This window comes from Garra rufa, chromosome 6 (genome assembly GCF_049309525.1).
Source record: "Garra rufa chromosome 6, GarRuf1.0, whole genome shotgun sequence".
NCBI classification, from domain to species: Eukaryota; Metazoa; Chordata; class Actinopteri; order Cypriniformes; family Cyprinidae; genus Garra; species Garra rufa.
Genome location: NC_133366.1, coordinates 54,387,705 through 54,399,825, shown reverse-complemented (window position 1 = coordinate 54,399,825; position 12,121 = coordinate 54,387,705). Strand labels below are relative to the sequence as shown.

The window sequence follows — 12,121 nt, the reverse complement described above, 5'->3', positions numbered from 1 at the left end:
GAAAAACGTACAAATGTTTCAGAAAAGTCCCGTGAATTACATGATGTGGTTTAAATATAACGGTTTTTTTTATGTTATTGATTGTATTTAATTATTTAACTTAAATCGAATTATTTTTTGATTAATTTAAATGATTGTATGTACAATTAATGAAAACATAATATATATTTTTATAACAAATCAATTTAAATTACATTAAAGATTAAGCAAATCCTGTCGTTTCAGTAACCTCAATCAAAGTCATGCGCAAATCCAGCCACGTTTGATAGACCAATCACAACACCGCAGCTAAATCCAACCAGCCAATCAGAACACACCAGCGGAGTCACGAGAGCGGATCGAGGAATGAAAACAAACCTGTGGAGAGGAGCGAACGGAACATGTGTGAAGGATTTTGGCCCTTTGTCGCGTTTCTCCCGGTGAAGTGGTTTGTATCGAACCAGATGCTTCATTTTTGACGTTTAATCTTGGTTGTGTTGGCAAAGCTAACTCAATATGTCTGATATCTGCGCCATGACAGCCCATCAACAGCAGCGAGCGTCGCGATGAATGAAAGCTAAAATGCTCCTGTTTTAATGAACGACGTCGTGTGCGCGCATGCAGTAACAGGAATAGACATAATGTTCATCAGAACACGCTAAAAAATATCGCTGTCAGTGATTTTACCATGGTAAAATGCTACCCGAATCCCTTTTTACCATGGTAAAACCATGCAACTCAACGTCCTCGAGTGCTTTGCCTCAATATTTTACTATATGTGACCCTGAACCACAAAACCAGCCAAAAGAGTGAATAAATAAGCTTTTCATTGATGTATGGTTTGTTAGGATAGAACAATATTTGGCAGAGATACAACTATTTGAAAACCTACAATTTAAGGGTGCAAAACAATCTAAATATTGAGAAAATTGCCTTTAAAGTTGTCCAAATGAAGTTCTTAGCAATGCATATTACTAATCAAAAATTAAGTTTTGTATATTCATGGTGGAAAATATACAAAATATAGTTATGGAACATTTTTAATATCATAATGGTTTTGGCATAAAAGACAAATTGATCATTTTGACATAAATGATAACATGTATTATTGACTGGTTTTGTGTTTCAGGGTCGCGCATTATATAAATATATATTATAATTATATTTAAACAATCCATTAAACTAAGCTTGCTAAGCAACGTGATTGTGACCAGCATTTAGAATGAGACACACTTTTTAAAAAATATTCATTTATTGATGATAATAATGAAATAAAATGTGTTTATGTGTAAGATTTCTGGGTGCTAGGTGCTTACAAATTAATTTGACATAAAATGTGCCAAGTAACAAAGTTGTCAGAACTGCATCACAATTAATTTTTAATGAATTAAGCAGTGCCTAGCTAAACATAATCAGAGGTATTTTACATTTTTAATCCAATTTTATGCTAAAATGTAGAATAACACATTTTTTTTTTCTAAAATTTTGTTTACTGATAATAATTACCAGAATATATGTGACCCTGGACCACAAAACCTGTCTTAAGTAGCACAGGTTTATTTGCAGCAATAGCCAAAAATACATAGTATGGGTCAAAATTATCGATTTTTTATATATATATATTTTGTAAATTTCCTACTGTAAATATATCAAAACTTAAAAATGCATTGGTGATAATTTAATTCGAGCAACTTTAAACATTTTTTTTTGCACCCTCAGGTTTCAGACTTTCAAATAGTTGTATCATGTCCTATCCTAAATCATACATCAATGGAAAGCTTATTTATTTACCTTTCAGATGATGTATAAATCTGGTTTTGTGGTCCAGAGTTACATATCAGTTGGTTATAATTAATACATTATAATAAAAATGCACAATTATTTTGATAATTATTATCATGTAACTAATGAATTTGTGTCTTATTTGATATTTTAACATAAAACTGCATTAAAAATGTAAAAAAAGTTGTGTTTATGTTGAAGAATAAAGCTGCATTCACACCATGTTGTAATTCAGAGATGACAACAAGTGACGTTCTGCTAGAGCTGAATTATGTGTCCTATGGCAAAACTATCAACGCCAATGCCCTCACATGCTCCTGAACTCCTAATTACAACTTGGAATACAGCTATGCTGCTTAATGAGTTTATCATGCAACTGATGACAATTATGTTCCTTGGCAACGTTAAGATAATGACTTATATTTAAACTAGTTTATAATTATCAAACTATAATTTACAAGGACTATAACTCATTACCAGGTTGCCAGGCAACATAATTGTCAAAATTGCATGTTATAAACATAAACACAGTTATTTTGCATTTTCAAATAGTTAAAATGTGACCATGTCAAAAACAATGTTATTTTCAAAAAAAAAAAAAAAAAAAAATATATATATATATATATATATATCATAAATAAAATATTTAATTGCATATACAGTTGAGGTCAAAAGTTTACATCGCCCTTTCAGAATCTGCTAAATGTTAATTATTTTACCAAAATAGGAGGGATCATACAAAATGCATGTTATCGTTTATTTAGTACCGACCTGAGTAAGAGATTATACATAAAATATGTTTACATATACTCCACAAGAGCAAATAATAGTTTTTTTTTTTTTTGTTTAGTGAAAGTTGTTCATGAGTCCCTTGTTTGCCCTGAAGTTAAACTGTTTGCTGTTCTCCAGAAAAGTCCTTTAGATCCCACAAATTCTTTGGTTCTCCATCGTTTTTGTGTATTTGAACACTTTCCAGCAATGACTGTATGATTTTGAGATCCATCTTTTCACACTGAGGACAACTGAGGGACTCATATGCAACTATTACAGAAGGTTCAAACACTCACTGATGCTCCAGAAGGAAAAAAAAAAAAAAAAACATGCATTAAGAGCCGGGGGGTGAAAACTTTTGAATTTAACGATTAGGGTCAATTTAGCTTATTTTGTCTTCTGGGAAACATGTAACTACATTTAAAAAAAATGATATTTAGGAAAAAATAAGAAAAATGTACACATCTCCATTCTGTTCAAAAGTTTTCACCCCCGGCTCTTAATGCATATTTTTTCCTTCTGGAGCATCAGTGAGTGTTTGAACCTTCTGTAATAGTTGCATATGAGTCCCTCAGTTGTCCTCAGTGTGAAAAGATGGATCTCAAAATCATACAGTCATTGCTGGAAAGTGTTCAAATACACAAAAATGCTGGAAAACCATTGAATTTGTGGGAACTGAAGAATTTTCTGAAGAACAGCAAGCAGTTTAACTGTTCAAGACAAACATGAACAACTATCGCTAAACATAAAAACAACAGCTCATTCAGGTATCAACACAGTATTAAGATTCAAGGGAATGCAAACTTTTGAACTATTATTTTGTAAACATCTTTTGTGTGAAATGTCTTATTCAGGTCAGTACTAAATAAACAATAACATGCATTTTGTGTGATCTCTATCATTTTGTTAAAATACGTAACATTTTGCAGATTCTGAAAGGGGGATGTCAACTTTTGACCTCAACTGTAATTATGAAATTGCAATATAAATATGCAATAAATAAACACATTGCATATTTATTAATCTAGCAGTGCCGAGTTACCATCGTAAACACACTGCATTTAATCCATTTGAATGTAAAAATTTAATAATTATAACAATTGTGACCCTGGACCACAAAAGCAGTCTTAAGTCGCTGGGGTATATTTGTAGTAATAGCCAAAAATACATTGTATGGGTCAAAATTATTGATTTTTCTTTTATGCCAAAAATCATTAGGAAATTAAGTAAAGATCATGTTCCATGAAGAATTTTTGTAAAATTCCTACTGTAAACCTACCAAAATGTAATTGTTGATTAGTAATGTGCATTGCTAAGAACTTAATTTGGACAACTTTAAAGGTGTTTTTCTCAGTATTTAGATTTTTTGCACCCTTAGATTTCAGATTTTCAAATAGATGTGTCTCGGCCAAATATTGTCCTATCCTAACAAACCATACATCAATAGAAAGCTTATTTATTGAGCTTTCATATGATGTATATATCTCAGTTTTGTAAAATTTAACCTTATGACTGGTTTTGTGGTCCAGGGTCACAATTTTCTTGTATTTACATATTTGCATGTCTTTGTGGGTGGAGCTTTGTAAAGAGGAGGCGTGGCTAATCACACCACTTATAAATTCAGCTCTTTTGTGTGGGCTTTCAGCCCGTCAGCATCCAGAAGAGATGGAGGTGATCGGATCCGAAGCGGCTCCCGAAGGCCCTGCGCAGGACGCTGAGAAGGCCGAGATCCACACAGCCATGCTGTGGAGCATCCAGGAGGCTGTTCAGAGGCAGACGCTGCAGATCGGGGTCTCGGCGTGCGGAGCCACGGCGGTGGTGGACGTCCTGCAGGCGCTGGGCATCGCGGTGACTCCAGAGTCGGTCAACCACTGCGTCAGGACCAGTCTGAGGAGGAATGAAGCGCCGCTGCCCGATTACCTGCACTCCCGCAGCGAGGCTGGTACATCCGCTCGACAGATTTTAATATAACATTCAGTTACTTTTAAAAGTAATGCATTACAATATTGAGTTACACCCCGAAAATGTAACTAATTACGTTACTTAGTTACTTTTTATGGAAAGTAATGTGTTACGTTACATTTTAAATCTGGGCAGGGCTTGCTTGTTTGTTTTTAAAATAAAAAGTTCTGTTTTTGGCATTTTTTCACACCCAAAAAATAAATCCACGTCTGTTCAGTAGACCACAGACCACTTTGCTTCCGACATTTGATGATCATCAAAGGTCAGAAGCAAAGGCATTGGTTAATAAAATGGGGTTGAAGACATGCACTCTCATAGTAAAAATTATTTTGTGAGTTCTTGCTTAGAACAAGCAACATAATCTGCAAATGGGGTAAGAAAAAAAGTCTTATTCCAAACAGAAAACAAGATTATTTTTTTTACCCCTTGTTTTTTTTTTTTTTCTGAAAACAAGACAATTTTTACTCAAAAAATCCTTTTTGATTTAAGTTTTTTTTTTTTTTTTTTGGCTGGAAACAAGACAAAAAAAGTAAGAAAAATATGTTTTTATTTTTATTTTTATGCTGAGTTGCATTCACTGTTTTTATGCATTTTGAGGAATATTGAATGTTTATTCTAGAACAAAAGTAACATCTTACTCCCAATTTCTCTCAACACACTGCAAAAAATGCTTTTCTTGCTTAGATTTTTTGTCTTGTTTCCAGAAAAAAATATCTGAAAATTCTTAAATCAAGAAGGATTTTCTAGACGAGTAAAAATAATTTTCTTGTTTTCAGAAAAAAAAGTCAAAATTAAGTACGTTTTTACTTGAAACAAGCAAAATAATCTGCCAATGGGGTAAGCAAAAAATCGTATTTCAGTCAGACAAAACAAGATTATTTTGCTTACCCCATTGGCAGATTATTTTGCTTATTTTATGCAAAAATGCTCTTAATTTGGACCTTTTTTTTTCTTAATACAAGACAATGATTTTTACTCGTCTAGAAAATGCTTCTTTATTAAAGAATTTTTAGATATTTTGGCTGGAAACGAGACAAAAAACTGCATTTTTCTGCAGTGCATGGGGACAGGAGAGATTTCAATCGAAAAATATATATTTTTCTTATAGGTTTTGTCTTGTTTCCAGCCAAAACATAAAAAAAAAATCTTAAATCAAGAAGTTTTTTTTTTTTTTTAGATTAGTAAAAAACAAGTCAAAATGAAGTGCATTTTTGCTTGAAACAAGCAAAATAATCTGCCAATGGGGTAAGAAAAATAATCTTGTTTTCTGTTTGAAATAAGATTTTTTTTGCTTACCCCGTCTGAAAACAAGACAGTAATTTTTACTTGTCTATAAAATCCTCCTTGATTTAAGAAATTTTAGATATTTTGACTAGAAACAAGACAAAACAGCAAAGTAAGAAAAGCATTTTTTGCAATGCAACAACTGGGGAAAAAGTAACTTAAAAATTAAGTAAATTAAAAAGTAATGCATTACTTTACATACGCTGACACTTTGCACACACATTTGCACATTCGAGGCAGGTTTATTATACTGTGATTCACTAAAACTAAAACTAATTTAAAAAATAAAACCTGTTTGGCAAAAGCTCTTCTCCTCCTCCAGGGGCCACACACCTGCAGCTGATCTCCGGAGCGGAGCAGGCCAGCGGGGGCCGCGTCGTGGGACGCTTCTTTGGCCTCTATCCACGGCGGAGGATAAAGCTGGTGCCGTGGTTGGCGCGCTGGATTCTGCGAGGAGCCGTTCCCGTCGCCACCATGAACATGCAGCGGGCCGTTCCTGAAGGAGAAGAGATTCCCGACGCCTGGCATCACCAGCTCATCTTCGGAGTCAGACCCAGTGCTGTATTCATGACCAACCCGCTGGACGTGGGTGCGTCCAAAATCACACAACACCAGGCTTATTATAGTGAACGAAATCTAATCCTTTTAGTTTAACTTGATGTTCTAAAATACCTAAAACTGAAATAAATTTAATAATCAGTATAATGCTGTTTATGAGAAAAGCCAATGCAATCCAACTTGATTTCAAGAATGCATTAGAATGCAACAGTCAAACAGGCATATGTGCAATGGCTATTCATTGCCTTCTACATGTGCAACTTTTTTTTTTTTTTTTGGTGCAAATTTTAAGTTAAAAGTGTTATATGTTTGTGGAAAAAACTAAACAAAATGATGAAATCCAGATACATTTCAAGAATGCATTCAAGAAAACTTTACATTTTAAATGTAGACAACCAAAAATGTGCATTTACGGTGGATATTCATCAAGTTTTGAATGCTTTTACATGTGCAATACTTAATGTTCCTAATTTTTAATTTCATTTACTTTTATTTTATAAATGCACCAGTGTAGTTATGAGGAAAAAGTCAATTAAATCCAATATTTCAAGAATGCATTTGAGAAAGCTTTCCATTTTGGATGAAAATAGCCAAACAGCATTTATGACAGATGTTCATTAGGTTTCATTGCTTGTAAAATACTTTAATAATACAAAACCTTTAATGCAAACCTTTAATGCAATTTTTTCAGAAGGGTTTTTGAAGGAAGTGATTACTAAAGTGTCAGCAGAAAAGTTGATTATTTATATTTATCTTAAATACATCTGAAAAAAAAAAAAAAAATTAATAATAAAAAAAAATAAATAAATATATATATATATATATATATATATATATATACATACACACACGCACACACATGGATGTTTTAATGTTTTATTAAAATATAAAATATTGAAATATACAATTTGAAATGTTGTCTTGGCAAAAAAAGTTGAAGTTAAAGCACTAGTATTACTAAATGGAAATAATAATACAAAAAAAATCAACTAAAACGATAAAACTTTAAAATAATATTTTAAAATGAGCCCTAAGTAATATTAAAAATAACTAGTAAAATGGGTGAAAAATGTAAATAAAATGACTTAAAAAATAAACTAAAATTAAAACAAATAATAATTTGTTTATTTTTATTAATTATTTAATAAAAATAAATATTAATATTAAATATTTAAATATTAATTATTTATTAATTATTTTAAACATTTTTTTAGAAAATAATAATAATTAAAGTAAATCTACCACAACTAAAATGTAGTAATATTTAAAAAAAAAAAAATTAGCACCAAGTAATATTTTAAAAAAGTAAACTGAAAAGAAAGGAAGTTACTTTATAAACTAAAATTAAAACTCAAACGGAAAAGGCACAAATAAAATCTGCTTAAAAACATAATACGTAGGTAATACTAAAATAACACTGATACATACATGAATGAAATTTCTTGCCTCAAGCTTGTTGTTCTCTGTGCAGTAAGTGAAGAGGAGGTTCATGAGCGTCTGTGCAGCGAGTCTGTGTTGCTCATTCGCCGTGAAGACGTTCTGAAGAGACTGACGCCGGACGCTCATCTATCACAGATATCAGATCAGCATCCTGACCTTCGCTGGAAAACATTAAATGTGGAGGGTATGACGGTCACCCTCTGTTTATTTATTCACTTTCAATTAGGGCTGTGTAATTCATCGAAATTCAGTTTGGATTTCGATTTTGGCTTAAAACGATCATGAAAATACAGTAATGGAGATGAAACGATTAATGCACCCCATTCCTCCCCCTTTACAGTGGTTCGCTTTCGCTCCTCAATAAAAGCCTAATTTCACATGCAAATCAGCAAAATCATGTAACATGACTTTCATAAAACAGGACACTGCTTGATTTATGTCTTAAATTATCATAAACTGTTGAGAATGAAAATTGCAGTAACAGTATATTGGCTCTTAAAGTGGCAACAAATAATATTCCTTCTGCCGTCTCTGTGCTTAATAAATACAATGGAAAATTACAAAGAGAAAAATCACACAATGCTCTTGAATGAAGGACTTTGTAGTTTTAATAAGAAACAAAGCATGTTTAACTATTACAGTGAAGATGCTGTTTTTATTTTACATTCAAATAGTTACATTCAATTTCTACAGTAGGCTGGTAGACTGCTTTAGACTTGCAGAAAAGTATTCAGTATTTTTTTTTTCTTCAAAAAAAGCACTGTTTTTGTGACCGACATAGGAAATGAATACGAAATACGAAAAACTGCAGTAATTTAGAGAATCTTTTTGGTGGTACAAGCTACAAATCAGCCACTGCTGAAAAAAGGTGTTCAGCAATCAAGCAATTTTAATGTGAAATGTTGCATTTATTGAAAAATAATAAATAAATAAACACAAAAAAAAATAATTCTAGCGTAAAAAAAAAAAAAAAGTTCATTAAAATTGCATAAATATTGCATAGTATCATACAAACTCCTCAAAATTCTAAATAATGATCACAAAATATTATTGAACAAAAATTTATTTCATTGATTTCCCTGAAGAAAAAAAGTTGCTTTTTTTGACTGCGAAGGAGCCAAATTTGTCTCCTAAACGAAGAGGCCCAGAGGGTTAAATTAATCACTAATATAAAGTTTTGGACCCAGTCATAATCATGTTAAATAATCATGGTTACAATATTGACCAATGTAGCATTTATTGAAAAATAATAAATAAATAATTAAATACAAAAACGATAATATTAATTATAGTGGAGAAAAAAATCATTAAAATTGCATAAATATTGCATAGTATCATAAAAACTCCTCAAAATTCTCAATAATGATCACAAAATATTATTGAACAAAAATTTATTTCATTGATTTTCCTGTACAAAAAAAGTTACTTTTTTTTGACGGCGAAGGAGCCAAATTTGTCTCCTAAACGAAGAGGCCCAGAGGGTTAAATTAATCACTAATATTATGTTTTGGACCCAGTCATAATCATGTTAAATAATCATGGTTACAATATTGAGCAATGTTGCATTTATTGAAAAATAATAAATAAATAAAACACAAAAAAATATTAATTTTAGTGTAAAAAAAAAGTTCATTAAAATTGCATAAATATTGCATCGTATCATAAAAACTCCTCAAAATTCTCAATAATGATCGCAAAATATTATTGAACAAAAATGCATTTCATTTGATTTTCCTGAAAAAAAAAAAAGTTGCTTTATAAGGCTTCAGTCACTTTTGACTGCGAAGGAGCCTAGAGGGTTAAATTAATCACTAATATAAAGTTTTGGACCCAGTCATAATCGTGTTAAATAATCATGGTTACAATATTGACCAATGTTGCATTTATTGAAAAATAATAAATAAATAATTAAATACAAAAACAATAATATTAATTAAAGTGGAGAAAAAAATCATTAAAATTTCAAAATTATTGCATAGTATCATAAAAACTTCTCAAAATTTTAGATAATAATCACAAAATATTATTAAACAAAAAATTATTTCATTAATTTTCCTAAAGAAAAAAAAAAGCTTTATAAGGCTTCGGTTACTTTTGACCGCGAAGAGCCAAATTTGTCTCCTAAACAAAGAGGCCCAGAGGGTTAAATTAATCACTAATATTACGTTTTGGACCCAGTCATAATCGTGTTAAAAAACCGTGGTTACAATATTGAGCAATATTGCATTTATTGAAAAATAATAAATAAATAAACACAAAAAAATATTAATTTTAGTGTAAAAAAAAAGTTAATTAAAATTGCAAAATTATTGCATCGTATCATAAAAACTCCTCAAAATTCTCAATAATGATCAGAAAATATTATTGAACAAAAATGTATTTCATTAATTTTCCTGAAGAAAAAAAGTTGCTTTATAAGGCTTCGGTTACTTTTGACTGCGAAGGAGCTCAGAGGGTTAAATTAATCACTAATATAAAGTTTTGGACCCAGTCATAATCATGTTAAATAATCATGAGTACAATATTGACCAATGTTGCAATTATTGAAAAATAATAAATAAATAATTAAATACAAAAACAATAATATTAATTCTAGTGGGGAAAAGTTTTGGACCCAGTCATAATCGTGTTAAATAATTGTGGTTACAATATTGACCAAAATAAGCGTGATTTTGTTTTTTGCCATAATTGAGCAGCCCTAATTTTAATCCCCTGTCAGTGTAAATGCAATCTGGACGCCTCGGCTAAATAAACCGAGCTGGACTCAGTGACTGTTTCTCTTATTTACAGCTCAGGTCAGACAGATGATCAGTGAGGAAGAGCAGAATGATGAAGACCATCCTAAGACCACACATCTCATGATTCCCGCGGCGTACAGCTCTGGAGTGACTTTCTTTGCTCTTAGAGACTCTGATGTTGCTCAGGAGCTTCTCAGCGGCCCAGATCCACCTCTGCTGTGAATTTATCAAAAGTACATTAAGTTATTCTTGACTTACATTCATATTTATGTCAGTTTTTATTCTTGCGCTTTTAAATAGATGCTGTCATCCTGGTCTGTTTTGTGTTAACAATGGCGATTCACTGATTTTTGTGTTCTTTGAAAGCTTAATGGTTAATAGTGACATGTTTATCAAATAAAAAGTGAGAAAAGTACGTTACCTGTTCATGTTTTCTCCTTACTAAGAGGGAAAGTTTGGATAATGTGATGGCTGAATTGTAAACAAACACAACCACATACCATTTTTAGTGAATTTTGTTTGAGGAGTACAGCATCAAGAAGTTTGATTCATTTCAAGCGAATCAATTCATTTGGATGGTTTGCTTTAGTTAATCAGTGCAAATTACATTTTTGTTAAATACTACCATTTATGTTTTTTTGATTTAAGTACACATATAGTATGACATTACATTATTGTAACTGAATCATTTTTGGTTTTCCAGAAGTTATAAAATGCTGTTCTTACTTAGATGTTTTCTCTTGTTTCCAGCCAAAATATCTAAAAATTCTTGAATCAGGAAGGATTTTCTAGACAAGTAAAAATGGTCTTGTTTTTGGTAAAAACAAGTCAAAATTAAGTGTGTTTTTGCTTAAAACAAGCTAAATTATCTGCCAATGTGGTCAGAAAAATAATCTAGTTGTCTTCTTGAAATAAGATTTTTTTCTTACCCCATTGGCAGATAATTTTGCTTGTTTTAAGCAAAAACTCACTTAATTATGACTTGTTTTTACTAAAAACAAGACAATTTTTACTTGTCTAGAAAATCATTCCTGATTCAAGAATTTTTAGATATTTTGGCTGGAAACAAGACAGAAAATCTAAGTAAGAAAATCATTTTTTGCACATTTAGGATCTTATACTTCAGTATTGTTGTACTTAATTTACATATTGATTGATTGATTGATTGATTGATTGATTGATTGATAAATAAAAGATTTATTCCAGAATTGCTTACATTTTCAGTCAAAATTCATAATTGAATCAAATCTAAATTTTAGAAACAGATTACATTCTAAAGAAAATTGATTCTTATGGTACAGTAATCTTCGATTCCTATTAGTTATCGGATTATTTTAATCAGAAACCTATATATTTTTTTTTTTTGCCACTATTGAAAATCTAGAATTTTTATTGATACATTTTGAAATCATTAACAATTTTTAAGTGTTTATGCACTTGATTATAATATTGATTCATAAATAAATACAGGATTCATAATGGATTTTCATAAATTTCATAATGGAATCAAATACAAATATTGCAATCAAATTCTAAAGCAAATTGATTCTTATGATGACAGTAATCTTAGATTCCTTTCAGATACTGGGTTATCTTTACCAGAAACC

General features: G+C 30.9%; 2 protein-coding genes across 2 annotated transcripts in view; both read left to right on the top strand.

The window, feature by feature from the left end:
- hemk2 (HemK methyltransferase 2, ETF1 glutamine and histone H4 lysine) overlaps window positions 1-2,082 on the top strand; it is a 5,377-nt gene extending 3,295 nt beyond the window's left edge. Inside the window, exon 5 of the mRNA XM_073842707.1 lies at window positions 1,963-2,082. Coding sequence (XP_073698808.1) covers window positions 1,963-2,082 — 120 coding nt within the window. The remainder of the gene's footprint in view (window positions 1-1,962) is intronic.
- On the top strand, window positions 330-10,929 carry LOC141336699 (uncharacterized). Its single transcript, XM_073842418.1, has 5 exons — window positions 330-427; window positions 4,178-4,474; window positions 6,101-6,367; window positions 7,808-7,960; window positions 10,567-10,929. The coding sequence occupies exons 2-5, from the start codon at window positions 4,198-4,200 to the stop codon at window positions 10,734-10,736; spliced, it is 867 nt and encodes a 288-aa protein (XP_073698519.1). The 5' UTR covers window positions 330-427; window positions 4,178-4,197; the 3' UTR covers window positions 10,737-10,929.
- Window positions 10,930-12,121: the final 1,192 nt, after the last annotated feature.

Coding starts and splice junctions, on each gene's coding strand:
- LOC141336699 (XM_073842418.1), top strand. CDS start 4,198: ATGGAGGTGATCGGATCCGAAGCGGCTCCCGAAGGCCCTGCGCAGGAC. Junction 6,368..7,807: donor GACCAACCCGCTGGACGTGG/GTGCGTCCAAAA, acceptor TTCTCTGTGCAG/TAAGTGAAGAGGAGGTTCAT. Junction 7,961..10,566: donor GAAAACATTAAATGTGGAGG/GTATGACGGTCA, acceptor TCTTATTTACAG/CTCAGGTCAGACAGATGATC.